The sequence below is a fragment of the Ciconia boyciana genome, chromosome 13 (assembly GCF_034638445.1).
Source record: "Ciconia boyciana chromosome 13, ASM3463844v1, whole genome shotgun sequence".
Taxonomy (NCBI): domain Eukaryota; kingdom Metazoa; phylum Chordata; class Aves; order Ciconiiformes; family Ciconiidae; genus Ciconia; species Ciconia boyciana.
The window spans coordinates 18911904-18937662 of NC_132946.1; the positions used below are offsets into that span (position 1 = coordinate 18911904).

Consider the following 25759-nt stretch of genomic DNA (forward strand, 5'->3'; position numbering starts at 1 on the left):
CGGGGTGGGAGATGCAGTCCTTGGTGCTTTGCTTTCCCTTTACCTCTCCTGGGGCTGGGGAGGGAGTTGGGAGCAAGCCAAGAGCTCTGGAAGCATCACCTCCATCCTGTCTGGGGCCCCTGAGCGGCTCATTGCCTGGGGACATCTCCAGCAGGCTCCGCGCCCCAGTGTTTGTCTCCCTGCTCAGGGCACGTCCCAGGTGTTGGTGGTACATCTCAGACGTCTGCTGGGTGACTGGGTGCACGTATACCTGCTTGCCTCTGTCTTCTGCTTTCTGTGTTGTGCCACTGCACTGTCTCCTCGTTATGGTAGTGAGGTTATTGTACCGTAACTGCCTTTCCCTCCCTCTGCCCCTCGTGCTGCCGCATGCAAAATCCTGACTGCACCGGCAGCAAGAAGCTGCTTCACAGGTGGAGTTGGAAGCCTGTGTGTACGTGGTGCTGATGGAGCCTCCTGGTACGCAGCGGCTGGGGAGGGGAGGAGCTGTGTGTCTCAGTTGTACTTGGGGACAGGGTGCAATGGTGAGGGGGCTCCTCTGGGCAGACAGACACCGGGTTCATCATCAGCTCGTTTGGGGTGTGGATTGATACTGGGGACTCGTGCTGGGGACGGGGAAGGGTGGCATTGGGCTGACTGGAAATCCCCTGGGAGCGTGCTGCTGTCAGGGCGCTCAGGGTCGTGGCAGGAGGCAGCAAGGCCCGTCCCAGCTGTAGGGTGTATGTATCCTTGTTTTGCAATGTAAACATAGTTATTGCAATTAAGAAAATTGCTCTCTGCTGGGTGGCTTATCTCTCCTTGGATATTATGAACCACTTGTAGGACATGCAGCACTTGATGCTGCTCTGGGCTTTTCACCTCTGAGGGCTCATGGTGGGGCAGAGGGTTACCAGCCTGAGCAGTGTGTGTCCCCAGATCTTCCTGCTGACCTGCACATGGTGCCTCCCTGCTTGTGGAGGGGTGAGGGTCTATGTGGGGACACATGGGGGGAAAAAATAGCACCAAGATATCTATTCAGCTTCTTCCCTGGTTGTTGAGCATCTCGTACTCTGTAAAGGTTATTACAGTATCTTTGTGGATCAAAAAGAAGTTAGAGGTCTGTCGCTTGGGCCCTTCCTGCTGCTCTCCGCATTGCTGCTGAGACAGTGAGACGTGACGTGCTGTTGCTGTCTCCCCTCTTCACTCAGTGGTTACAGGAGACAGTCGCCTTTTCCCCGCTCGCTCAAAGCATGGCACGGTTTCTCCATAAACGCAGGAGCATTTGTGGCTGAGCTTTGTTCTGCTCTTTCTGGGTATTGTGTGCAGGGCTTCTGCCCTCAGGTTTTTTCTGTGCCAGTGCACACCCCCCCAAGCTGGGTGTGAGGAAGGTCGGTTCTTTGGGTGCTGCTGAGCATGGCACGTCCCTGGGGTTTACTGGCGTGCAGCTGAGCGTCATGTGGAGAGTGAGCATATGCCATGTCTCGGCCTCTCCCTGGCATGAGGGAGACGAGGAAGTGCTCCTGGGGCTCTGCACCCTATTGATCCCCTGTGCAGAGGGTGCTACAGTCCTTGACCTCGTGTTTTGGGGGGAGTTGGGTGGTTTCCCATGTAAAGGGAGATATCATGGTGCCTTTCTAACTCTAGGGCATTAGCCGCAAAAGTGGCATTGCTGGTGTGTAGCTCATGTATGAAAGTTTCGTGGGGGATGCCGGGTATGGACGTGTTTGAGTGCTTCCTTCGCGCGGGAGCGTGGCTCACCATGCATCAGTCATGGCCCTCGGGGCTGCTGCCTGTTGAAGCTCTGCTCTGTGTGGGGCTGGTGGACGTGGTTCCCCCAAGAAGAAATTTCTCCATGTGCCTGGGTGGTCCAGTGTGGCCAAGCTCAAGATGCTGGGAGCCGTGCTCTCCCTGCTCCTTCACGTGTTTTGCCCCCTGTGCCACGCAGCTGCTCCAGGGCAGCTCCTCTGGGCTGGCTCTGAGCATGTAGACAGTGTTCCTGGTGCCCCCGACTCCCCCAGAGACAGGGCTCGAGTGCCCCTGCAGATACTGAGCCTGTTCCCTTGATTGCACGCTGTTGATTATGGAAGTAAAAACAAGTGTTGACTGAAGCTTTTGAAATCAGTGTCACTTTTCACCAAAGCTACTTGAGATTTTACCCGTTTTTTCCCTCCAGTGTCTGTACATTGAGAAGCCCCAGTTGAGACCCCTGACCCAAGCTGAACTGGCCCCTGCAGCCAGAAAGCTGGACGCTTCATGGCTGGGATCTGAAAGCAAATGAAAGGCATCTGCGGCCCTGTCTGACCCTGTCCTTTCTCTAGACAGTGCTTTTTCTAGTTCTGATGAACAACTTCCTGGTTTTATTTCATTTCTTCACACTATTATGGGCAAATTAAATGAGGAAATAAGATGCTCAGACGCCATGTTTCCATGTGCATGGAGGTACCAGAGACCCTGCATCTCAGGCTCGGCAGTGTGATGTCTAACGGACCGCACTGGAGCTCTGCCCTGGCCTTTGCATGGCTCAGGGCAGCCCGGCTCCCACTGCGCTTGCCAAAGCCATGTAGTCCCCTGAGACCACAGCAAACAAACGCAGGCAGGTCTGCAGTAAAGAGGATGCACTAACTGGAGTTATTAAATTCTAAATATAGTGGTCCCACGCATTCTCATAGGACTTAACAGATATTAGCAGGTATGTAGTTACGGTCTTAAGTAATATGCCTGCATTTTTAAACTACGCCTCCAGATAAAGCAGTGCGTACGAGGTGGGTTGAGTAAGTCTGCTGGGTTGGGAATTTGTGGGCTCAAACTTGTGCACAGAAGAGGAGCCCAGCAATAGCATCATCTCCCCCCGTGTTCAGGTCCTATTGGCCAAACATGATGCTTGCAGGAGCTCTTCAGCCTCTGATGTGCCCCGTGCCCTCCTGCTCTGCCGTGACCTGTGGCACAGAGCTACGTCGTGGTTTACACCTTCACTGTTATGTCAGCTGGAGGCTTTTCCAACCTGAGACTTGCCAGCTATGCTCAGCAGGAGGATGGATGCTCTGCTGCGGTGCAGTGGCATAGTTGCCCCATGTTATTAAATCAATTGGACAGGCAGATTGCCGGGGGTTGAGAGGCTCCAGGTGTGACAAGCTGGGGATTGGACTGTCCCCAGCATGCAGCTTGTACTGGTGTAGTGATTGAGCGTAAACCTAGCAGCCAGAGCCGATCTCAGGGAAGTAAGTGATTTATTTGCAGTAACTTTTTCACTCTAGTAGAAGCATTGATGGATGAACCAAATGCTCAACTTGACTGGTTTTGGAGCTGTACCGCTTTCTGTAGGATGAAGAGAGAAATCAACCCCTGGATCATCGCAGGGGTTGATTTCTCTGCAGCTCAGAGGCTGCAGCACTGGATGCAGGTGCCCATGGGCAAAAGACAGGAGGGGCTGGGGGTGCTTGCTGAGGTTCGGGGGTTTTGTTCTTTGTATTATCTTATGGTGCCAGCCTCGAGGTGCTCGTGCCCAGCTCTCTGTGTGGTGGCAGGACGGGTAGAGAGGATCTGCTTCTGGCACGGGGGAGTAATGAAAGGAAAACACAGGTTATACAAAATAGCTCATCTATTTAGTTAGATATTTTTAAACTGAAAGGGCTGGACAACTACTTTTGGGTTCCTGCAGCTTTTAAAGTGGATGAGAAAATCGGGAAGGCTATTATTTTGTAACTGGGCTGAGAAAATGGTCTTGCTCTGCTGCATGTACCAGGGGAGGCTCCAGGGTGAGCTGAAGTTTTCAGAAGCAGACTGGCACCTGTCCAGGCTGCTGGTTCCAGCCAAGGCTGCTTAGCAGCAAGCTAGCCTGGCAGAGTGCTGGACTGACATCCTGGGCACTTGCAGCAATTCTGGGAGGACAAGGATCCAGCATCATCTGATGGAGCTAACTGTTTTTGGAGAATTTCTCAAGGAGACTCTTGGAGTTGATCTCAGCCTGAATGCAATGCCGGCAAGCAGAAACCCCCCAAGAATGCCCGTCTTTTTGTGGGAGCCGTGACTTGCAGCAGTAACAAATGGCACTTCATTAAAAATCCCAAATACTGTCCAGGAGTGGCTTTTGAGGGGCATTTTGTCCTCTAGGCGCAAACTTGGAGGCTGTTTGATTTAGTGTCTTTCTCTCTTGGCCCAGTACTGGTTTTGGCTAGGTCTGCTCACCTGGCTTCAGGAGGCTGATGACATGTTCCCTCTTTGATAGCTGTCACCTCGTCTCTCCTGTGTGGTCCCCAGAGCCCTGTACGGTTGCCACAGAGGGGCTTTGACACGCTTACCTGGAGATTGCTGACCTGCTTATGAAAAAGGAGATCTTCAGGATGGGGGAAAAGGGAGGAGAGATTTGTGCCTGGTTTTGGGTCTCACGTCCCCCTCTGGGGGAGACCTTTGGCCTTGGAGGCAGCAGAACTGAAGACCCCTGAAAACTTAAGGGGTTAAGAGCCTACATCCTTGGTGGGCTCCAGGAGAGGAGCTTTTTCCTGGCTTGGGAGGGGGGCAGTGGTGTGACCTGTGGCGAAATCCAGGGAAGCTGAGCTTGGGGAATGGGGAGGAGAGGTGCTTGGCTTGTGCTGAACCAGGGAGCAGATAGGCAGGGTGTTTGCTTTAGGGTTTCAGTGCCTTTTTTTCTCAATATCTAAATTGGTGATTGGAGGTTGATGTTAATTAGCAATTAATTAAATTATGTAAGAATTAAATTACATAAAAATTCCAGCTTGCCCAGGCTGTCTTGCCCATGTCATTAGACAATCTCCAGCTGAAGGAATGGTGCTCCAGGTGATGCTCCACCTTTGCACTCCCAGGGGGAGCAGGGGTGGGTCCGGGTGTCCCTGCTGCTCTGTTGGAGTCGGAGCCCATCCTGGGCCTCATGAGAGGCTGGACCGAGGAGCTGCTCAGGGAGCTGTTACTTCCCCTCCTTTGGGGGTATTTTCCATGCTGATATCCTGATCCATGTTCCTTGCTTTGTAGTTTGATGGGCTTTGAGGTGGGTGAGTGGGGAGGGGTAGTGGGCAATGTTTTCCTGGCAGGATTGTGCTTAGTTGTTTTTTGGGTGTTTAAAAATATCTCTTCAGCTCTGGCAGCGTGTCTGTGTTCAAGCACGCGGTCGTGATGGGGAAGAGGAGTTCTGGCAAGTTTTGGGGCTGGAAAACTACACTGAAGGAACAAATCCTGTGTTAGCTGCACACAACATGAGAGAGATAAAAATGGCAGCAGGTCTTCTGCCTCTGGCTTACAGTGCAGCCTTGCAAGAGTCCCCATCACTGGAGCATGACTGCCTTGTGCACCATCCTGGTGTGTATCGCAGTGGTATTGTGTTAGAATCATAGAATGGTTCGGGTTGGAACGGATCTTTAAAGGCCATCTAGTCCAACCCCCCTGCAATGAGCAGGGACATCTTCTACTAGATCAGGTTGCTCAGAGCCCCGTCCAACCTGACCTTGAATGTTTCCAGGGATGGGGCATCTACCACCTCTCTGGGCAACCTGGGCCAGTGTTTCACCACCCTCACTGTAAAAATGTCTTCCTTATATCTAGTCTAAATCTCCCCTATTTTAGTTTAATGTCATTACCCCATGTCCTGTCGCTACAGGCCCTGCTAAAAAGTCTGTCCCCATCGTTCTTATAGGCCCCCTTGAAGTACTGAAAGGCCGCAATGAGGTCTCCCTGGAGCCTTCTCTTCTCCAGGCTGAACAACCCCAACTCTCTCAGCCTTTCTTCATAGGAGAGGTGTTCCACCCTCTGATCGTTTTCGTGGCCCTCCTCTGGACCCGCTCCAACAGGTCCATGTCTTTCCTGTGCTGAGGACCCCAGAGCTGGACGCAGTACTGCAGGGGGGTCTCACCAGAGCAGAGTAGAGGGGGAGAATCACCTCCCTTGATCTGCTGGCCATGCTTCTTGTGATACAGCCCAGGATACGGGTGGCTTTCTGGGCTGCGAGTGCACATTGCTGGCTCACATCCAGCTTTTCATCCACCAGTACCCCCAAGTCCTCCTCTGCAGGGCTGCTCTCAATCCCTTCATCCCCCAGCCTGTGTCCATGTTTAGGATTGTCCCGACCCAGGTGCAGGACCTTGCACTTGGCCTTGTTGAACCTCATGAGGTTCACATGGGCCCCCTGCTTGAGCTTGTCCAGGTCCCTCTGGATGGCATCCCATTCCTCAGGCGTGTCAGCTGCACCACTCAGCTTGGTGTTGTCTGCAGACTTGCTGAGGGTGCACTCGATCCCGCTGTCTATGTCATTGATGAAGATATTAAATAGTACTGGTCCCAGTACAGACTCCTGAGGGACACCACTTGTCATTGATCTCCATCTGGACATTGAGCCATTGACCACTACCCTCTGGATGCAACCATCCAACCAACTCCTCATCCGCCAAACAGTCCATCCATCAAATCCATATCTCTCCAATTTAGAGAAGGATGTTGTGGGGGACCATGTCAAAGGCCTTACAGAAGTCCAGATAGATGACATCTGTAGCTCTTCCCTTGTCCACTAATGTGGACTCCCTAATAGAAGGCCACTAGGTTGGTCAGGCAGGACTTGCCCTTGGTGAAGCCATGCTGGCTGTCTTGAATGACCTCCCTGTCCTCCATATGCCTTAGCATAGCTTCTAGGAGGATCTGTTCCATGATCTTCCCAGGCACAGAGGTGAGGCTGACAGGTCGGTAGTTCCCAGGGTCCTCCTGTCTACCCTTTTTAAAAATGGGTGCAATGTTTCCCTTTTTCCAGTCACCAGGGACTTCACCTGACTGCTGTGACTTTTCAAATATCATGGAGAATGGCTTGGCAACTACATCAGCCAATTCCCTCGGGACTCTGGGATGCATCTTATCAGGTCCCATAGACTTATGTATATTTGGGTTCCTCACGTGGTCATGAACCTGATCTTCTCTTACAGTGGGAGGGACTTGTTGCCCAGTATTGCATGGGGGACAGTGTTGGGGACTGAGCCCACTCCTTTCAAGTCCCAATCCAGGAGTTTTTAGTCAAAACTGGCTGTTTTAAACACGTGTAGGAGGGAAGAGGTGGTAGGATGGAGCAAGCAGCCAGTCGGGGTGTGCAGAGCGGCAGGGCAGTGCCTGGAGCTCCAGGGGAGCCTCTGTCTGTCTGCCAGCTCGATGGGTGCTTGGGTGTGTCTTGTGCACCCACCTGCAGCATTTAGTGTTGCAAAGGAATGTGGACCATTTTTCCCAAGTACTGTATCCTGCAGCTTGAGCTGGGTGAGAGGCTTTTAACATGTGGTAAAACTTGTCCCCAAAGAGGCATCTCTAAGGGACACTGAGGATCTCTCATACACAGCTGATAGTCTGACTGACTTTTCCCCCTTTGTTTTTGACATGTTTTGGACAAAACCTTTCTGCTTCCAAATGACACGTCAATATGGAAAGATACTTGCGTTTTAAAAGAGAAAACAAGAAAGGATCTTGGAAATGTTTTGGGTTAAGTGAGAAGTTTCCACCTGAAATTAGTCAATAAGGTGTTGGTGGCACTTGTATTTCAAACTTCCCAGCTCTGACACCTTCCTTGCCTTCTGGGAGGCCAGCAGGAAAATGTGTGTGGGTGCATGGATTTGCATTTTTGCTGCAACAGATCATTGTTACCTATAAAAAAAAAAAAAATTGATGTCCATCACTACTGCGTGGAAGTGCTCTGTGCCGGTGCCTAACCAGGCTGAGCTGGAAATAGAGTTCTAAATCCAGTGTTAGTGACTCAGACCGTGGCCTGCTTTGCAGAAGTGCTGAGTGCCCATTAATCCTGTTAACTGTAGCAGGCAGCAGACATTCAGCATCTTTACAACTTAGCCAATATCGTTTGCACGGCCGTGCAAGAACAGGAGGAAGAGCTTTAGGAGTTGGAGCTGAAAACTTCCGTCTCTTCCAGATAGAGAGATGCTTGGTTGGGGAGCTTGATGGCAGGTCGCAGGGTGCTCTTGGGTTGCACAGCTGGATGGATGGCTGTCCTCAAGCACAGCCTGTGTGCAGTTGGGTGAAGCTTGTTTGAAATCGGGAGTGCTGCCACTGCTCTTTCCCACCTCGTCTGGCATCGCAGCCCTGTGTCGTTGTGGCTGTTGGGGTGACCAGCGCCTTGCAGCTCTTGCATTTTGCAGCTGCCTCCTTCACCCTCCGTGCTGGTGGTGCGCGGTGAGGTGAAGGACCATGTCTTCCTCCCCTCTCCTCTGCGTCAGCTTTTCCTCAGGCTGTGGGAGTGCTGCATTCCTGGTGTCTCACAAAGATGACAAGCCGTCAGATGTAAACGGTTGTGTTTTGTGAGCAGAGTGGCAGTGCCACGGGAGGAAATGACTTTTAGCTTTTGTTGCTTGATTGAGCTGTCTGGGCTTTGCATATTAAACCTAAAGAGGCTTTTTAGCTTTGCTCTCCCCTGTTGTTTGCATCACTGTGGCTGTGATCTAGCAGGAAGGGGCTTGGGGAGCAGCGCATGGACAAGAAATCTCTCTTCCCGTAAACCTGTCCTTGCAAGGGGCCTCTCCACCGGAACCTGACACATCCTGGTTCTCCATGGAGGTTTCTGTGCACTGGGGGATGCCTGGGTGCCTTTCTGGTTTCAGCACCCAGTAACCTGGCCACAGCTCTACAGCGTTCCTGGTCTCAGAGTGGGCTGTGGGCTCCCTCCTCTCTTGCACTGTTGTGGTGCCGGGCACCAGCACATTAACAGGGGAAGCAGTGTGGACAGAGCCAGGGGTGCCTTGCTTCTCTCGTCTGCTCTGCCTTTATGCTCTCAAAAAGCCTGCTCTTGTGGCTGTAGGTAGAGGTGTGTTTAAGATCTCTCCCATGAAACCAGAGGCACTTGTGGGCCTGCGAGCTGGCTGGGAAACTCAAGCTTTCTGGATCTGACAGGCTGGAAAAGTATGCCTGAGGTTTTGGTGTCATCTTTTTGGGTTTTGGGACCATGTTGTATCTAAAGCCAAGCGATGTGGTTTGCACTTGGTGTTCTTCCTTTCTGCCTAGCTTCTGGCCTCCCTTTAAAGCTAATCTTTGGGACAGAAGATGAGGTTGGGAGCTGACTTTTTTTCTGCACAAGCTGAAGCTAATCTTTGCCTGGATTAGACAGAAAAAAATGGATAGTCATCCTTTATTTTGGAATGGTAGTTGGATGGGGTAGTGGGAGGAAGGGGAAGTTATACTGGTATTAAGGGGAGTTACATATGTAGCATGACTACAGAAAACTTCTCCTTCAGCAGAAAGCCTTGGCCTGTGAGTCACAGTTGCAAGAAAGACTGTTTGATTCCTAATTCACCCACTGTTTTGGCACTGAGTCACAGCTGGGTGGGTGTGCAGGTAGGAAACAGAAGCACCAGCAATACACACCGGGACTTGTGCACGGAGAAGGGGAAGGAAGTGATTTCAGACAGCGGATGTGAATTTTAACAACTTCTAATAAAAGTGGTGGCTGGCAAAGGGAAGATTTCTGAATGGAGGTTGTCCCTGTTTGACCTTCTCAGCCTGCTCCTGCCTACGCAGGGCAGCCCCGGGGTGCGTGTGGGATGCTAAGAAGCCCAGCTGCTGGCTTCTGTGGCATGGGGGGCTTTTCTCGCTCCACTTGTGGAGCAAATGCTGCTCTCCAGCCGGGAGCGGGTTTTGAGGGAGGCCCTGCCGGGCGCAGGGGAGCTTTGGGGGTGTTGCTGCCCTGCTAACAGCTGTCAAGACATCTAGCTGCATCAGCATCGCTTGGCTTTGGAGGTGAAGGGAAGGGGCTTTGTGTGCTCATGTGCCTCAAGGAGACGTGCTGAATGGCACGTGGCGAGCCCGTGAGGATGGCAGTGTCCGTGGGGACGGTGAGCAGAGCCCTGGGGAGCAGGGAGGAAATGCCATTCTGATTTGGAAGGGTCTGAGCACAGAGTATCATCTATCCATCACCCCGCTGGCATGCTCAGCACCCTGGTGCAGGAAACTGAGCAGGGGAGGACCTGTTCTGCAAACAGCCACCTGTCCTTGGATGCTGAAGGACCTCCTAAAAGTGACCAGCCCTGACCTGTCCCCTATGCGAGGGTGGGAAATTGGAGACAGACCAGCGATGTGCCCAGCCTGGCACCCTCCTGTGGGGAAGTTTGAGTGGGTTATCTCCTTCAAATCCCTTGCTGGGGGAACAGCCACCCCAGGAAGAGAGAGCTGCTCCTGAGAGCATCCAGCTGATGCTCTCCTGCAGGAGGTGGAGTGAGACAGGGCTCCTGAAGAGTTGGAGAGGAAGGGGAGCGGGGTTGGGTTGACAAAGGAGACTTTTTCTGGACCCAGGAAGAAACATTTCAAAGAGGAAAGAAAAAAAGGAGACTTCTGTTTAGAATATTTCAAATGAGAAGACCAGAATACTTTCTTTAATAATTAAAAAGTTAATTTTTTTTCCCCCAAATTCTGTGTTTTCTCCTGTAGGAATAGTTGGCAATTATACAAATTTATGCAAAATATTTTTAGTTTGCATTTTTTGATGGGAAAGAGTGCAGGTGGGAATAAGCAGCTCCTTCTGGTTAGCTGGCTATGGCAGGCACTTTGGCGCGGGGGGCACAGAGCAGAGCCCTGACCCTCGCCCCCCACCCAAGGCAGCCCCCTGGGTGCAAGCACTGCTGCCTGGAGCACCCATGTCCTTCCACAGGTGTTTGGTGCTTGGAAGCCACTGGAGCTGGTGTTTGTGCCGACCGGCTGCTCTGGGCCCACTGCTGCCTGCCTTGTGCACAGAATTCAGGTGACCACCTCTGTTGCATCTTTTTTTGGCGGCAAATCCATGTTTGTGAAAAACTGGAAAGCTTCAGCACATTTTTCTGTTGCTTTAAGAACAAATAGCTAAAGTTTAGATAATGGAAGAACTCTGTCCTCGTGCATGTTATAGAAGTCTCCAGAGGTATGCCCACAGCTGGCAGCCCCAAGGTTGCAAGGGGTTGCCACTTGGAGCAATAGAAGCGCATGGGTTATTTATTCCTACCACCTTGACGACCTTCCAAAGGCACAAAAACTACATCATGTTTATATTCATGAGGAACAGAGGCCATTTTTATCTCGGGAAGGCTTGCTGCTGAGGAAATTCCCAGTCTATTGTTGGCTGGGCTGGACTGCTTGGGATTTCATCGCCCCGCGATCTCTGGTGCGGATGGCTGCAGCCTGCTCCTGCACAAACCACCCAGCAGCTGGTAGGAGAATATTGCCAGGGAACGCATGGAGAAAATACATCCCGCGACCAAAGCATAAAAGTGATTCCCACTAATGGTGCTATTAATGCCTTGTGGTGCTGTTTGATTAGGTACAAGTGGTCGTGCAGGGGAGGAAAGGAGAGCGGAGCCCCGGCACTGGGCTGCAGGGCTGATCACTGCAGAGAGAAGAGGCACGGGAGAAGTGGGTTTCAGCAGGCCTGTGTTGATTCACCCCCCCGGCGCATGTACGTTGTGAGGCCCTGGAGCAAGCAGTTGCGCTGGCTTTTAATGTTAGTCTTTTCCAGAGAGAGGTAGGGAGAGCAGGACCTTATTCAAACTGAGGATTTTAGGGGCTCTTTTTTTTCTCCTGAGGGGCAGCGGCAGGTATGTGCTTCCCCTGGCAGAACCAGTCTCTGCCTTTCTCTGCAAGTGCTGAGCTGAAATTGCTCACAGACAGCCTGGCAGCTAAAGCTGTGCCTGGGCTCATGCGTAGAAACAGGATGCTTTGGGGTTTTGCGTCCCTTGCATCCCATGGGACGGACCTGCAGCCCAGCCCTGTGGGGCAGTTTCTTGCCCTCTGTGCTGGTGATGTGCAGCAAGGCCACGGGGCTGGCTGGGACTGAGACCTGAGCCTGCCTCGAAGGAAACCCCTGCCTGACTGCTGCTGCCTGGCCTCCGCGCTCCCGCAGCCAGGGCTGCTCTTCTGAGCCTGGCAGCTGATCAACACCCTGCTGCAAAGACCGGGGGGTGGGCTTCCCTTCTGGTATTTTGGGGCTGTTTGCTCCTTGCTCTTTCCCTCGCAAGACACACAAAACCCATTAACCTCCCCCAGCCCGGGAGGGCAGAGGCGAGCGCCTGCCATGAGCCGCTGTTGCAGGGGGTCCTGCCCTTGCCAAAAGCTCTGCTGCCAGCTCCTCGTGCCATCGATTACTCCTTCATTGAAAGCCATTATTTTTTTTTAGAGATGTTACTATGACACGTCGGAACCATAAAAAGCCGTCTTGTTGAATGGGCTTGTTGTCCATCTGACCATGGCAGTGACCTGCCTTTTGTGCTACTGATGTTCTGGTGCTTCAGAGGAAAATGAAAACCAGCCTAAGGCTCTGGATGAAAGGTGGTGCCCAGGAGGGTTTAAACAACAATATGCTGTCCAAGCCTATGATTATAAATATATTTTTGACCAAAACATATGAAATAATTATTTTTGCCAGGGATTAGTAGTCAGAGCTAGGCCAGCTTTGCCAGTGTTAGCCTCAAGTGCTGGAAAACTTGGTCACGCTGCAGAAATTACAGGATTTAAAACAAACCGAGCAGCCCTGACAGTTGTCTCGAGTGTCTTTATGCTTTCTCTGCTGGAGCACGTAGAGTTCATGCCTGAAGCATCTCCCCAGTGTTTGTCAGGAGCAGCAGTGTCCTTTCCAAGATGATCTCAGCGGCTTTTTGTCTCCTCCGTCGTGTGACTCGGATTTTGAAGCAACAGGGGAGACTAGCCCTCTGTCATGAGACTGGGAACCGGGAACAGGATCAGGAGTTTGGCTGTGCAGCCAGTGGGCATCCCTGGGAGGGGCTGGGCTGTGCTGCGCTTGGGGGGACAGCAGTGAATGAGCATTGCAGCTCCTGTCCTGCCTCAGTGATTTTGTGCCGGTGCAGGGTCACTGAGAGGAGGGCAGTGGGTGCTGGAGGTGGCTGCGGTGCTGGGCGTCACGCCGGACCCCCTTTGCGTCCTCTCTGAAAGGTGTTTGCAAATGTAAAGGAGGCAGTTACGTATCTATCGTGCAAGTTAGCCAACCTTTTAAAATTTGAGTCAGGATGCTTCTTTTCCATGTTATTTGTGCTTCATTAGCTTTTTGTCTCTGAAATTTTTCAAGGGCAAACAGGAGATGAGTAATCACCACAAAAGAAAAGTGGGAGCCAGGGCACGGTGTCTGTGGTTCAGCATCTTGTGAACCTGGGAAGTGGGAGGTTTTTGCTCTGTCCTAGCCCTTGGCAGGTCACATAACCCCTTCTCATGTCTGCTTTCCCCCACCTTTAAACATCAGTATATGGTTAATAATGGTGTGGAACTGAAAGGTTTGCCATTTAAAGCAAGGAAATGCATTACTCTTCTCTGGGTCGGTTTGTCCTCTGACTTAATGTGTCTGTTGCACAGTGACTGTGTCCCAAACCCACTTTGTTGTCACTCACTTGCCTCGGGGCTGGTCACGTTTCTGAGTCGTGTCCCTGGGGGTGGCATCCTGCTGGTGGGCTGAGTTTCAGTGTGCAAGATCTTTAGGTGAGCTTCCTAATTCGTCTAAAATACCCTTCTTAATAAGGTGGGGAGCGCAGCCCAGCCCTTTTTCTTTTGGAGAGTGGTCCGTGAGCCTCTTGTGTTCCCTGCGGAGCATCCCAGGTGCCTTCAGCTGTCGTCTCGGCTTCGCAGATGCCTGGATGGCAGAGCCTGGCTACAGGTGCAGGGACCCTGGGGCGTTTGCAACACTGGTCCCTGAGGATGCAGGTCACGCTGTAGAGCTGCAGGGAGGGAGGATGCTCGTCTGCTCTGCCGTTGTGCCGGGATTCACATGTTCACCTCCGTCTGCGCTCTTTCCCCATTTATCAGCGAGAACTCTGTGAGCAGCATAAATGTTCACACTCCATAAATGTTTCTGCTTCTTTCCCTGGCCCGAGGGACTTTCTGTCTTTGGACTGTTTTTGTTGAGGAGGTGCAACTCCAGCAGGTCTGGGCTGGGCATCTCTGCCAGAGCCCTCCCGAGAGCGCAGTGCCCGCTTCGCCCCTGTTAATGGTGTGCGAGTCAGCGTGGCATGTGAGCAAGAGGGTGCACAGGGCTCCTCTCGTCTGCGGGATCTGGAGGGGCTGGTCTTGTGGCATTGTAGGGACAGAGCGTGCCTGCACTGGGGTCTGCCAGGGCGACCGCTGGCGAGGGCCCCCATGGGGTGCGGTGCGCTGGGGAAAGCCCTGCGGGGGACTGGGGAGAGCTCCCCGCTGGCTGGGGATTTGGTTCACTGTCTGCAATGGACCTGGAAAAAAAGGTTCTTTTAATGAAGAAACCAACATACTTTGAATAAATGAATGGCAGTGTCTGGCCCCAAAGTATTTCCTTTTCCCTTTTTAATGATTACATTTAAGGAAATGTTGAAATGGAAGCATTGCTATAAACACAGCCATGGTGCTTGGGTTCGGAACTGCTGATGTGAAATGTTAATGTTTTGTTTTTTTTTTTTTTACCTTGTTTCCCTGAAGCAGTGTGTGAGGCTGGCCGGCCAGGGTGGCTTTGCCTGTTGACCAGCTTGGACTGACGGGATGGTGTTGGTGGTGCCGGCGGGTGAGTGCTGGCAGAGCGGCAGTAGGTCTTTAGCACTGAGCGAATGCCTGGTGGGCGAGAGGCTGTCAGTAGTGTTGGCAGTCGCCGGGTGTGACACCGGCTGTCGCGCACCGGAGGGCTCAGGGCTCAGCAGGCAGCTGCTGCCACGAAAAAGACTTTTGGCCTTCTGGCAAATTTGGTAGTTGGCCCCCAGCCCAGCAGGGTAGGTGCTCGGAGCAGGGCTGGGTCTCGGGGCATGGCTGGACTTGCAGGGGGCAATGGGTGCTGAATGCTTTTCCTCCAAGTAGCTCTTCTGAAACGTTTTGCTGAGGCCCTCCCTGTGTTTCCTGGCACGTGGGGTGTGCGAGCTCCTCTCCTGCACCTCCCTGCGGCCCCAGAAGCCTGTCTCACCTGTCCGAATTGAAATGCAGTTTTGCAGGGCAAAGCAGAGCAATTTTGCAGAGCAATTATTCCCCTGATGCCGGGAGGTGTTTTGTTCAGTGCTTGGGCAATGGCCCCTGCTGGAGAGATGCACTTTTAAGCTGGAGAGATGGCAGGAGAGGAAGCTTTTGCAAACCAGCTGGTGGAAATTATGGTATTTACCAGCTCACAGCTGAGCTTGGCAAGGTATTTTTATAGCTTCACATGGTTTGGGTTTTTTTTTGTTTTCTTTTCTGAACTTGCAAGCTGAATACTGTTTTGGTTTTTGTTTTGCTTTGAAACTGTTTCACAGCCAGATAAAAGATGCTCTGTTTTCAGCTATCATCCTCCACTCTTCAGCCCCTGTTACCTTTTAACAGCATGAAGACAGTTTTGAGGAGGCTTGGCTTGAATTGGGAAGAGAGAGATGTCGCGCGCCTGAACTCCTCCTGCATGGGGATACCAACTGTGCTCTGTGCAGGCAGCAGAAGGGGTTGCTGCTTCCTCCTCTCTGGTCCCAAATGGTTAAAAGGTGACTGAGCATGGTTGTGTGGTCCCCAGTGCAGGACTAGGACTGTGTGAGGACAGTGCAGGACTAGGACTGTCTGAACTTCTCGTGCTTCAGGAACGTTCTTGGGAACAGGGGAGGACACGGCAGCAGCACCTTGCAGGCGACAGAGAGGAGCTGCCTGGCAGCTGCACAGGGTGGGGAGAGGACTATGCACAGGGCTCGGCTGTCCCATGCAGCGATGCTCAGGCTTCTCTCTTAAAATGGTTGCCTCCCTCGGTGGTGTCGGCTGCTCCTCTCTCCTGCTAAAAATGGGGCTCTGCGTGATGGGGGGTCCTGCTGCAAAGAAGTGGCAGATTGTCGCTGCTCACTGCCCGTGAGGTGAGAACTGGTGCAGGTCTGCGGCTTCTGCATTGGCTGCTGGATAGTTAACTCAGATACGTATACTGGGCAGCGAGAAAAGAAGATTTCTGTTTGGGTGTTTTTTGAACGCCAAAGGAAGATTTGTCAGTGATTTTTCTCTAGCTTTGCAATTCACAGGGTCACTGGAAAAGTACCAGTGACTCATGGGTTTGCTAACAGTTGATAAGGTTTCCAGAGCAAACTATGGTGATTTGAACACGTGCGGATGCCCTGTGAAGGCTACGCTCTTCCTAAATCCTTGGGCTTTGGTTTTCGAGGCTGCCCTGTATTTTACCCGGTTGTATCACTTCCTCTCAGACTCCTTCTCTAGGCTTCGCCACTGCTGTGCTGTGCCCACTGCCACACCTCCTTAAACTTCACTCCCTGCCCTCCGTGGGGCCCTAACGCTGCTTTGGGCTTTGGACCACACTGACTTGCGTCCTGGAGGCGGCTGCCACTGCCGCCTTGTGCTTCTGTCCAGAAACAGCTTCGAAGGCACTTGCAGCCTCCTCTGCTTCACCTCTCCTCCTGCCGCTTCCTTTTCCTGTGAAGCCCCTCTGCAGAAACCAGCTGTAGGCAGATGTTGTCTTGTCTCCTGCTGCAGTCCGGACAGGGATGAAGGAGAGCATCGCACAAATCACTGCTCATCTCCTCTTCCCTGTGGCACACAGCCTCCCCGCAGCAGAGCTCGCACCCGGTGAGTGCCGTGCGCACCTGGGGTGCTGGAGGCACAGCCGTGCCTTGCTTTGGGCTCTGGGAGCTGGGCTGGCCAGGGCCCACAGCCTGGGCCGGTGGGGTGTCTGCGATCCAGCTCTGCTCCTGGCTGCTTCCCGCAGGAGCAGGTTCTGCCTCTCCCCTGGGCATGGACAGAAAGTGGGGTGAGGCACCACAGGGATGGCCGTAAAAGATGAACCCTGCACCGTGGAGCTGAGCACCACTGGGGAAACCTCCTCCTTGCCCTGGCTTCTCCACTTTTTTTTTTTTTAAATCCTTGTTTGCCTTTTGGGGCCGTGAGCTCTCCGGGATATGTGTTGTCCCCCTGTGCCTATCACCTTACACCCAGATGAGTCTCTGCAAGCTGTTTCAGGGAATGGATGTGGGTGTGTTGTTTATTTTCTTTCAATTTTGCAGCCATTGCTTGTGGTAGGAGGCCGTGGGGTTCAGGCTGCAGAGGTGCACACGGCCTTCGCCCTCCTCCCCAGGCAGAGGTGCGTCTACCCCTTGCCCCAGTCCAAGAGAGGGTTGTGGGGGGTAATTGCTCCTCTGGGCTTGTAGCATCTCTCGTTTTCCTGAATCCAGCTGAAATCTTTGCCGAGTTTTTAAGGTCAGGTTGCTAAGTTACCCCTCCTTGGAGGAGCAGGCTGAGCAGCGTGTTAAAGGCAGGAGCAGCTGCCGGCTGGGAAGATCTGGGAGTGGTGTCCCTTTGCAATAACCGGGCTCTCCTGGCTCCTATCCCTGCCATCCTCCATCAGTTCCGGGCTAATCTCAGTACCTCATTTAGCTGTTCTTCCCCAAACCTTCAGCTCTATAAGCTTTCTTTGCTCGGCAGATTGAGTGAACTAATTGACTAATGGTGTAGAGGAGCCACCCACAATTACCTGTGAAATGCCATGTGGTCCTGCAGGAGGAGGAGCAGCTGTTTGGCTTCTCCATCTTCTTTTTTTTAAATCCTTATTTGCCTTTTGGGGCTGTGAGCTCTCTGGGACACATGTTGTCCCCCTCTCAGCTTGGAAATGGCCTTGCATGTTAGGGCGTATGGCTGTCACCAAGCCACAGCTCTGGAGCAGGCAAGCAAGGTCTGGAGCAGCTGGTGCCCCGCTCCTCTGCCCCTCTCCCTCTTTACCCTTGCTCCCTGGCTTAACCTTCTTCTCTCCTTCCCATTTTCTGTGAGCAGCCTGGCTCTGGGAAGACTGGGGGGAGCTGGATTAGCACAGTGTGTGCTCAGGTTTGTCTGAGAGCTGCTGGGACTGAGCACTGTGGCAGGGCAAGGGCTTCCCCCTTCCCAGGAATGGGACATCTCTGGAGGGTCACCATCCTCAGGCATTTCCAGGAGATGTGCGGGAGGTTTTCTTACTCAGTTTCCTGGGAAATCATGTAAATTGGTGAGGTTTATTGGAGTCCTTTTTGGATTGTGGGAGTAGTGGGTTTAGGGTTATTTTTTCCCTCCTGCTTGCTATCTCTGTTGTGTTGCTGGATTTCTGCTGTGGCTGGCGTGGTGACTCCTCCATCCTTCCCTTGGGTAGGCAGGAGACTCTGTCCTCTCTAGGTTGGGCTGGGAAGTGCCCACCAGAAAGCAGCTTCTCCTGCATCAAAATAAGTGGGGAGGATGGGCTGGAGGGGGGTGTGTGCAGTTGCTTGCAGGAGGTTCGCAGCATCTGGCTTTCCCTGGTTTAACTTGTATTAACCTTTTCTCTATCCCTCCCTTCCCTTTATCTCTGCTCAGGCCTTCCCCTCTCTTTCCCTGGGGTGATGGAGAAGCCCATCCGGCAAGGACATCACCATGGGGAAGGTGCCAGACACAGCACATCTTTCGAGATGTGTTCTGCCTTTTTTTTGTCCCAGTGGCTTTTTTTTGTTAGCCTGTTTGCTTTCAGTAAAAGCCTGGGGAAGCAGCACCTGTGTCCCCTGGGTGTCACAGGCTGTGGCTCGGCTGGAGCAGTGAGCTGGGCTTGCAGCCTGCCTGGCCCAACCAGCTTGTGCCCTGCGGTTTTCCCCAGGGCTGGTGACAGGGGACCTGGCCCTGGTGACTGTTCTCACATTTCCCCATCTGTCTGCGGACTGGGAGTGATGGAGCTGTCGCTGGGCTCCTGCCTGAGCTCTCGCATGCAGCCAGAAGGATTTTTCCACCCTTGTCAAGACTTGATTATGTGCTCTCCTTTCTAGCAAAATGCCAAACAGCAGCTAAATATAGGCTGTAACAGCGTTGATTATGGCTTTTCTAATTGAGCTTTACACTCCATCAGGGATCTTTACTAATGGGATGTGGCATCCTTGATAATGCCTAGCTGTGGAGCGTGCTTGGGTAGGATACACAGATGCAATGTGACTTCCCGGTGGCATCAGGTCCCGGCTGACAGTTGCTGCTGAGGCGACTGGAGTTGTGCACGGGATGGTAGATCCACGGAGCCAGAGTGTGCTTGGGAATTGGAGTTCAGATTTCAGATCTAAACAGGTTTCTAGTTGCTTTGCTCTTTCTGATATAAATCATTGTCTGCAGCTATGCAACTTAAAAATTGCTTCTCTAAGGGTGTGAATTCTTCCCTTTTTACCCCTGTGTGATTTGTATGACTGGCACTGTAGGCACAAAGCGATGTTAGCACTTAAAATGCTAATGCTGTTCTGCAGGTGATGGAGCTATATGCAGGTGTGTTTAGAAGCACTGAGATTCACATGCAAGAAAAATGGAATGTTTTGAACTCTGGCAGAGCCCAGGACTCATTTATGCAGCACAGCGATGTGTTAAGTTACATCCCTGTTGTTTTGTGCCAGTGAAATGTGTTACAATGAGAGGTACATACATTTTACTGAAATAGAAACAACTTGGGATGCTAATTCTGGCTTTGTATCTCCTGGCGTAGCTTGTTTTCACATCGATGCAAGTGAAGTGTGGCGCTTGGAGTGGGCAGGACGGTGCTGTGCGCCCGGTGCAGCTGCGGCAGTGCCTCTCCAGGGCTGGGGCGGTGCTGTCCCTGCAGCTGTCCCCACAGCGCCTGGGAATCAAAGGCAAATGCAATTAATGCAGAAATTAATAAATTTCTAAACCTGAATGTTGAAACGTGGTCCCCATCCCTGCTCCAATGGATGTGTCCTTTAGGGTCTGGGCAAGAGGCCCCGGCAGTGAGCGCAGGGGCTGCCCGGCTCCCGGTGGCTTGGCTCCTGCCCTCTACCTGAGCGCTGCCCGTCCGCTGCTGTGCGCCTGATGCATTACCATCCCGCAGGAGTCCTGCACGGTGCCGTAGCTCTGCCCTGGCCCCTGTGTCACTGCTCGCCAGTGAATTACATCAGACGCCAACACCAGTCGGGAGCTGCTGTCGCATTTGTAAAGGGAGTGAAAAACGATCATAATAAATGTAGCGGTGACAGGCAGCCACCCGGGGTCAGGAGCTTTTGCATGATAGACTCTCCCTGTGCGACCTTGAGGACCAGCTTAGCGGAAACAGGATAAAATTTAGTGCTGTAATGTGCAGGGAGGCAGAGCGCTTGCCCTGCTGTCCACACCAGGAGCTCAGCTCTGCGTGATGCTGTGGAACGGGTGGAGGATGCTGGGTCTGAGCTGGAGGGAGAGCAAGGGAGGGGTGTGGAAACAACCATGGGGAATGAAAGCTCATTTTGTGAGAGGAGGCTGAAAGAACTTGCCTTAATCAGCCCAGAAAAATGCAGGCTGAAAGGGGCTGTGGCTGCGCTATAAAGGAAATTAATCATGGGAGCAAACACCAGAGAGGGGGAATAATTATTTAAGCTAAAGGTTAATATTGGCACAAGAACAAATGAGCATAAACCAGCTAAGAATTGAATTTTGGATGGAAATTTGAAGGTGTTGTACCATTCAGTATGAGATTTGGGAACAGCCTTGTGTGAGGAGGGGCCCTTTGCTGAGACCCCTCGGGGTGTGCCAGGGAGCTCAGTCAGGCTCAGGTGTGGGCTCCGTGACAGTGGGGGACGGGGCTGGGCAGCCTTGGGGTGGTCCCAGCCTGCAGCCCCTGGCACAGGGTGATCCCCCCCATGTCTCCTCACACTGCGGTGGTGCTGGGCATCCGTTCCTTTTTATCACGTTTCTGGGATCTTTGCAGCATGGCCTTGGGCCAGTGTCATCCCCGAGGATGGCACCTGAGGACCATCTCTTGAGGGACACTGCAGGGTGAAGCTGGAGAAAGGGCACCTGCTCCCATGCCCCACTGCGAGGCTCGGCGTACACTGGGGTTTTGGAGGAGGCGGCGGCTCGTGGTCACACTGCTAGCATGTTGGTGTGTGTCTTGGTCACCCCTGTGGCTTTTGAGCCCCATCATCAGACTTGGTTGAGTTTTGACCCCATAGAGACCTTGAACTTGTGTTTCTACATGTTGCATGACACCTACGTGACACCTTTAGCATGACACCCATAGTGCCTGCTGTGTGAGTCTGTCTTGCTATAGTCTGGACCTTCCCTATAGCGCGTGTCCCTGGGACCCCTGAGTGACCTGGTTTCCACCACAAAAAGCATTCTGGTGTCTCAGACAATGCTCAGTGCTAAGTGGGGTTTTTAACTCTCTTAAAGGGAATTTGTATCCTTTCAGTCTTGAACCCTGTGGTTTGTTTATTTGCTTAATTCTGATTATCTCCGAGTTTTGAGGTGGGGTGGGTGCTAGAATGCTTCATGTGCTTTTCAGGCTGATTGTGGCTTGCAGCTCAAGATGCAAATCCTAATTAAATTACACTGGCGAAGGGGGAAGGCTTTACTGAAATAGCAGCAGCTTTGCAAATGAAGGGTGCAGTTTGGTGTTGGGAAGGATCGTATGCTCTCAGTCCAGTGACGGCATTGTCCTAGCTTGTCCAGAAGGGTCCTAGCTTGAAGAAGCCATCTCACCTACTGAAAGGAGTGTGCCCTGTGTTTTCTCCCCTCAAGGTCTCTGGACAGAAAGCTGCAGCGACCACTCCTGGGGAAGTCCCGGACGCTGCCCAGCATCCCGCAGTCCCCGGTCCTGAGCAGGCTTCCCCTCCTCGACTCCACGGTGTATAGGGAGGAGATGCCGGAGCAGAAGCCCTACAAGAAGCACTTGGCCTCTGACCGCCAGAAAGGCTGCACGGTCCCTTCTACCGGTGAGTGCCACAGCGCTGGGGTGAGCTTCCACCCCATTCTGCCAGGGGGCCTGCAAAATCCTAGCAAACCTTAACCTGCTTCTTCTAGGGCACAAATAACATAATAAATCCAACCCCAGTCTGTGTGGGGTTTATCCTGCTACAAAGTCAGCCCTTCTGGATGAGGTTTGGGTTCCCCTTCCCCCCCCCCAAGCCTTTCTTTGAGCCTGTTATTTAAACCCTCCCCATCTTTCGTATTAGCTGATGAAAAAGCAGAGTCGGCTCGTGAAAGCCACCCATACTGGGGCAAGCTGCTGCCTCAGTGGCTGTCTGGCCTCTGCAACAGGCCAAAGTGCCTCTTTTCTATGGCGTGAAGTGGCTTCAGGGTACTCGTTGCTGGTCTCCATCGGGAGCAATGACAGAGAGCGGCACCACTCTGCTCCTCCCACAGTCCTGGCCTGGGGTGCGGATTTGCTGTAGCAAATGCTCCCCAGCCTGGTAGCCTTCAGGTCAGCTGAGGGTTTTTATCATGTTCTTCTACTCTTGTGCTGATCCTGATGAAATACTAATGTGGTTGGGCCAGCTGCTCTGAACAAGTTTATTGGCAAAACCGTTGATGGCCAAAGTGTTTCAGTGCTTTTGGTGCCAATGGAATCACACTGGGGCCATAAAAATGATGGGGAAAGGGATTATTAGCACTGAAACAAAGATAAGGCCTGCAAGCCAGGGCTGACAAGCCAGTGCTAAATAAAAACCTTATAAAACAGCACCCTTGGATTTTTTTATTTTTATTTTTTTTCAAATCTAGCCTGCTCACAGTCAGATCACTGTGAGCTACCCAACAGAGCAGCTGTCCAAACCCTGGATTAATTTTAATGCTCTGCAGGCTGCATTTCATTTCCTGGTGCTACTAATTCTCCTAAAAGTCATGCACAGAGAGGATCTTGGCACGTCGCTGAGCCCGTCCTGCTGCGCTTGTCGCAGTGGTGCTCCTGGGTGTGGTGCAGCACGTGAGTGACTGCTCTCCGCTGCATGCAGGACCCGTGGTTTTCCTTTCAGCCCACCAGATTGTTAGAGTGGGTCTCAGTGTGGGAGGAAGACCTGTGGGAAAGCTTGTGTAGCTGACTCCTAGGGACACGAGGGAGTGGGACTCTTGTGAGTAGGTAGGTAAAGGCAGGCAACTCCATTGCTTGGAACTGAAGATGGCTTGTGAGGTTCTGTGACCCCTCAGGATTTCCTGGGTCATGGTTCGCAAGGACAGACCTGAATAAATGGTGGACGTCTGCCTCCCGGTAGAGGGCAAAACAAAGTGCTTTGCAGGACTTGTGCCTGAGAGAGCATCCACTGTGGAGGGCACGGCATCCAGAGCACCCTTCAGCACCCGGCAGGTCCCTGGTTGGTGTGCTGGTGCTTCCAGGGAGCTGTGCTGGAGATGGAGGGAGGGAGTGGGAGGCTGGTGTAAGACCGTGGGATGAAGTCCCAGCGTGAGTCAGACCCACTGCAAACCTCATCACCTTCTGCTGCAAACGCCTCCTCTCATGTGAGTGCAGACATGCTTGTGCACCATGGAACAGCCACCCTAGAGCAAACCCTGTGCACAGCAGATGTAAGGAAGAGCCCTGATTGCACGTAACAAGCATTTAGGATGTTGCTTTATTCATGGCTGGAAGGTGCCTATGATGCCAAGAAGAGAGAGGAGTATGAAAACCCTCATAGGTTGGAAGGTGCTCTCCACAGCCAGAGCCTTGGATGAGTGAACAAAGGGTTGTTTTCTGTCCAGATCCTCCCAGGTTCTTTTCCTGGCTCCTTGATAACTCAGTTAGGAACTGCTAATTAGCTACTCATTAAGGCTATCAGCATGCTATCATGGAGGGAAAAAAAAAAAAGATGCTTTTCTCAACATTGCCTGGTTATTGTCTCAGTTTCTCGCAGCCTGGATCGCAGGTTTGGCAGTATTTACCTGCACAACACAGCACTAAATTTGTCTGAGCCCTGGGACAACAAGCAGTGGCCTCGATCAGTGCAGAAGGTCTGGCCTCACCTGCAGGGATGCAGCAACCCTCAAGCTGCAGGGATCGCACTGCTAGCAGGGTGTGACATCTGGACAGCAGGACAAGAGCGGAGCAGCGCGTGGTGCGGGAGGTTAACAAGCCCTGGTATGCTGATGAGGGAAGCAGGATTCCCACAAGTACTTATGAATGAGAGCTGGGCTGCTGGGTTTCAGGAGGGAGAGAAGATCCTTTCCTTAAAGAACTTGTGAATTTGCCCTGAGCACGTGCCACTGCTCCCAGTTCGAGGGGGGGACACATGGCCAAAGCCACCTCGGGAAGAGGCTTGCCCACAGGGGTGCAAGGCTTTGGCAGGAGGAGGGCCGTTTGTGGCAGAGGCGGTAAGCTCATCTTCAGGGAGAGTTCACTGCTCTGCAGGGAAGAAACCTGGCTCCGGCTCGCTGCTGTCCAAGTGAGGTGGGAGAAGCTGTCTCCTCCTGCGTGGATGAAATGCAACATCCTCATCTGACTGCCAGGACATGTTCCCTAGCCTTTTGCTTTGTGTCCCGCGGTTCCAGCGTGGCAGCACCGGAGGAGGGGAGTGCCCTGTCACTCTGTGCAAGGTTACAGGAGATTGTCCTGCTGTGGCACCAAGACTCCTGTACAGGTCCTTGTGCAGGCACCCAGGTGTCTGATGGGGAACCGGGGCCCTGAGGGTGGCCAGGAGAGCTGAGGGACAGTGAGCTGAGTTTCCTGTTGGTCTGGTTTTGTTGTTCCCCTCCAGGTAACCTGCAATAAGTGGTGGTGTGGTCAGCTGGGACAGGCTCTGAGCTCTCCATCCTTCACTCCCTCACCTGGAGCAGCTCTCCTGGGTTAACCCAAAACTCCTGATGGCCGTGAGCCCTGGACGTAGTGAGGGGGAGACAAGAGCAAACAGGGCTTGGTCAAACAGGGGAAGGGGCAGCTCCTGCCTTGTCCAAACCATTATCCATTTGGTGTCATGTTTTGTAGTGTGCCAAGAGGCTTCACAGGTGTTGGCAGCACAGAGAAACGAGCTGCCTTTTGCTTGTCCTTACTTCTTCTGTGCCCCTGTGAAGTTTTAGAGGTGGGACTGAGAAACACTTTTTGTTGCACTCTTGCTTCTGCAGCATGCAGGGGCTTCTTCTCAGCCTTTGGTTGCCTGCAGCTCTTACCTGCCAGCCTGCACAGGGAGGTTGCTGCATGTGTTTTGCATGGCTGACCCCTTGCAGTTCCTGGAAGTAGCAGGCCATGCTGCTCTTCACTGCCTCCTCTCTCCCTTGTCTGTTGTGCAAGATGCCGAGCTCTTCAGAAACTGGCTCCATGCCCCACTGTGAAGCTGGGAAGAAGCTAACTGGTAGTATGGTTGGTGTGAGCTTACTAGGAATTATGCCCATGGGAGGAAAAGAAAGAAGCCGAAAGGAAGCGGCTGGATTTGAGTTTAGACCAGGACTCTGGAATTAATTTTCCTAATACTCACAGGGATGTTTTGGATGGCCTTCCACAACGTCTGGATGAGTGTCAATCTTGCATCTCTGTTGAACTTAGCATGGGCATATGGCCCCCTCCTGAAACAGCTCTGCTTGTGGAGATGCCCACCTTATGCTTTCAGCTGGGTAGTGGTGTTGGTTCCTGTGCCCTTTTCCGCAGCGATGTGCTGCTGGATGAGAGGAGGGCTCCTGGCTCTGAGACTTCAGCCCGGTACCTGGACAATGTGCCACCCCCTGTGCCAGAGAGGAACAGAAGGGCCTTTTTACACCAGCCCGTGCATCAGCGCTGGTGCTGAGGAAAACCTTTTGTGTTGCTCATAGTGGCTGAGGGATCAGCCTGTCCATGCTGAGAGAAGAAGTATCGGAGAGGCAGCAGGTCTCTGTCCTTGCTGCCCCTCCATCCTTTGGTGCAGGTGCATGTCCTTCCCCACACTTCAAATTCAGAAAGAAGAAAGATTTTGCAGCAATCGTTATTGCCAAGCCCAAGAAGATGCTTAATCTTTTTAAAGGTGCTGATGTTGCCAGGCGTAGCTCTGGACGGCAGAGAGGCGACCAGCTTCATGGCAGAAGAGCATAAAGATGGTTGGACTCCAGCCTGTGGGCTTGCTCCTGTCCCTGGTATTTCCTCCCCAGGCACTCCTTGATCTTTCCCCTCTGGCCTCTCCGGGCTCTGGGCTTGGTCATTGATTTTCTTGTTTGGTAAAAATCAGGAACAAGCTCCTTCAGC

General features: G+C 52.6%; 1 protein-coding gene across 5 annotated transcripts in view; it reads left to right on the top strand.

The window, feature by feature from the left end:
• LOC140658942 (ankyrin repeat and fibronectin type-III domain-containing protein 1-like) overlaps positions 1 to 25759 on the top strand; it is a 260543-nt gene that overhangs the window by 56637 nt on the left and 178147 nt on the right. For all 5 annotated transcript variants that reach the window (XM_072878028.1, XM_072878030.1, XM_072878031.1 and 2 more), the window contains one exon: positions 21364 to 21557. In XM_072878028.1, coding sequence (XP_072734129.1) covers positions 21364 to 21557 — 194 coding nt within the window. The remainder of the gene's footprint in view (positions 1 to 21363; positions 21558 to 25759) is intronic.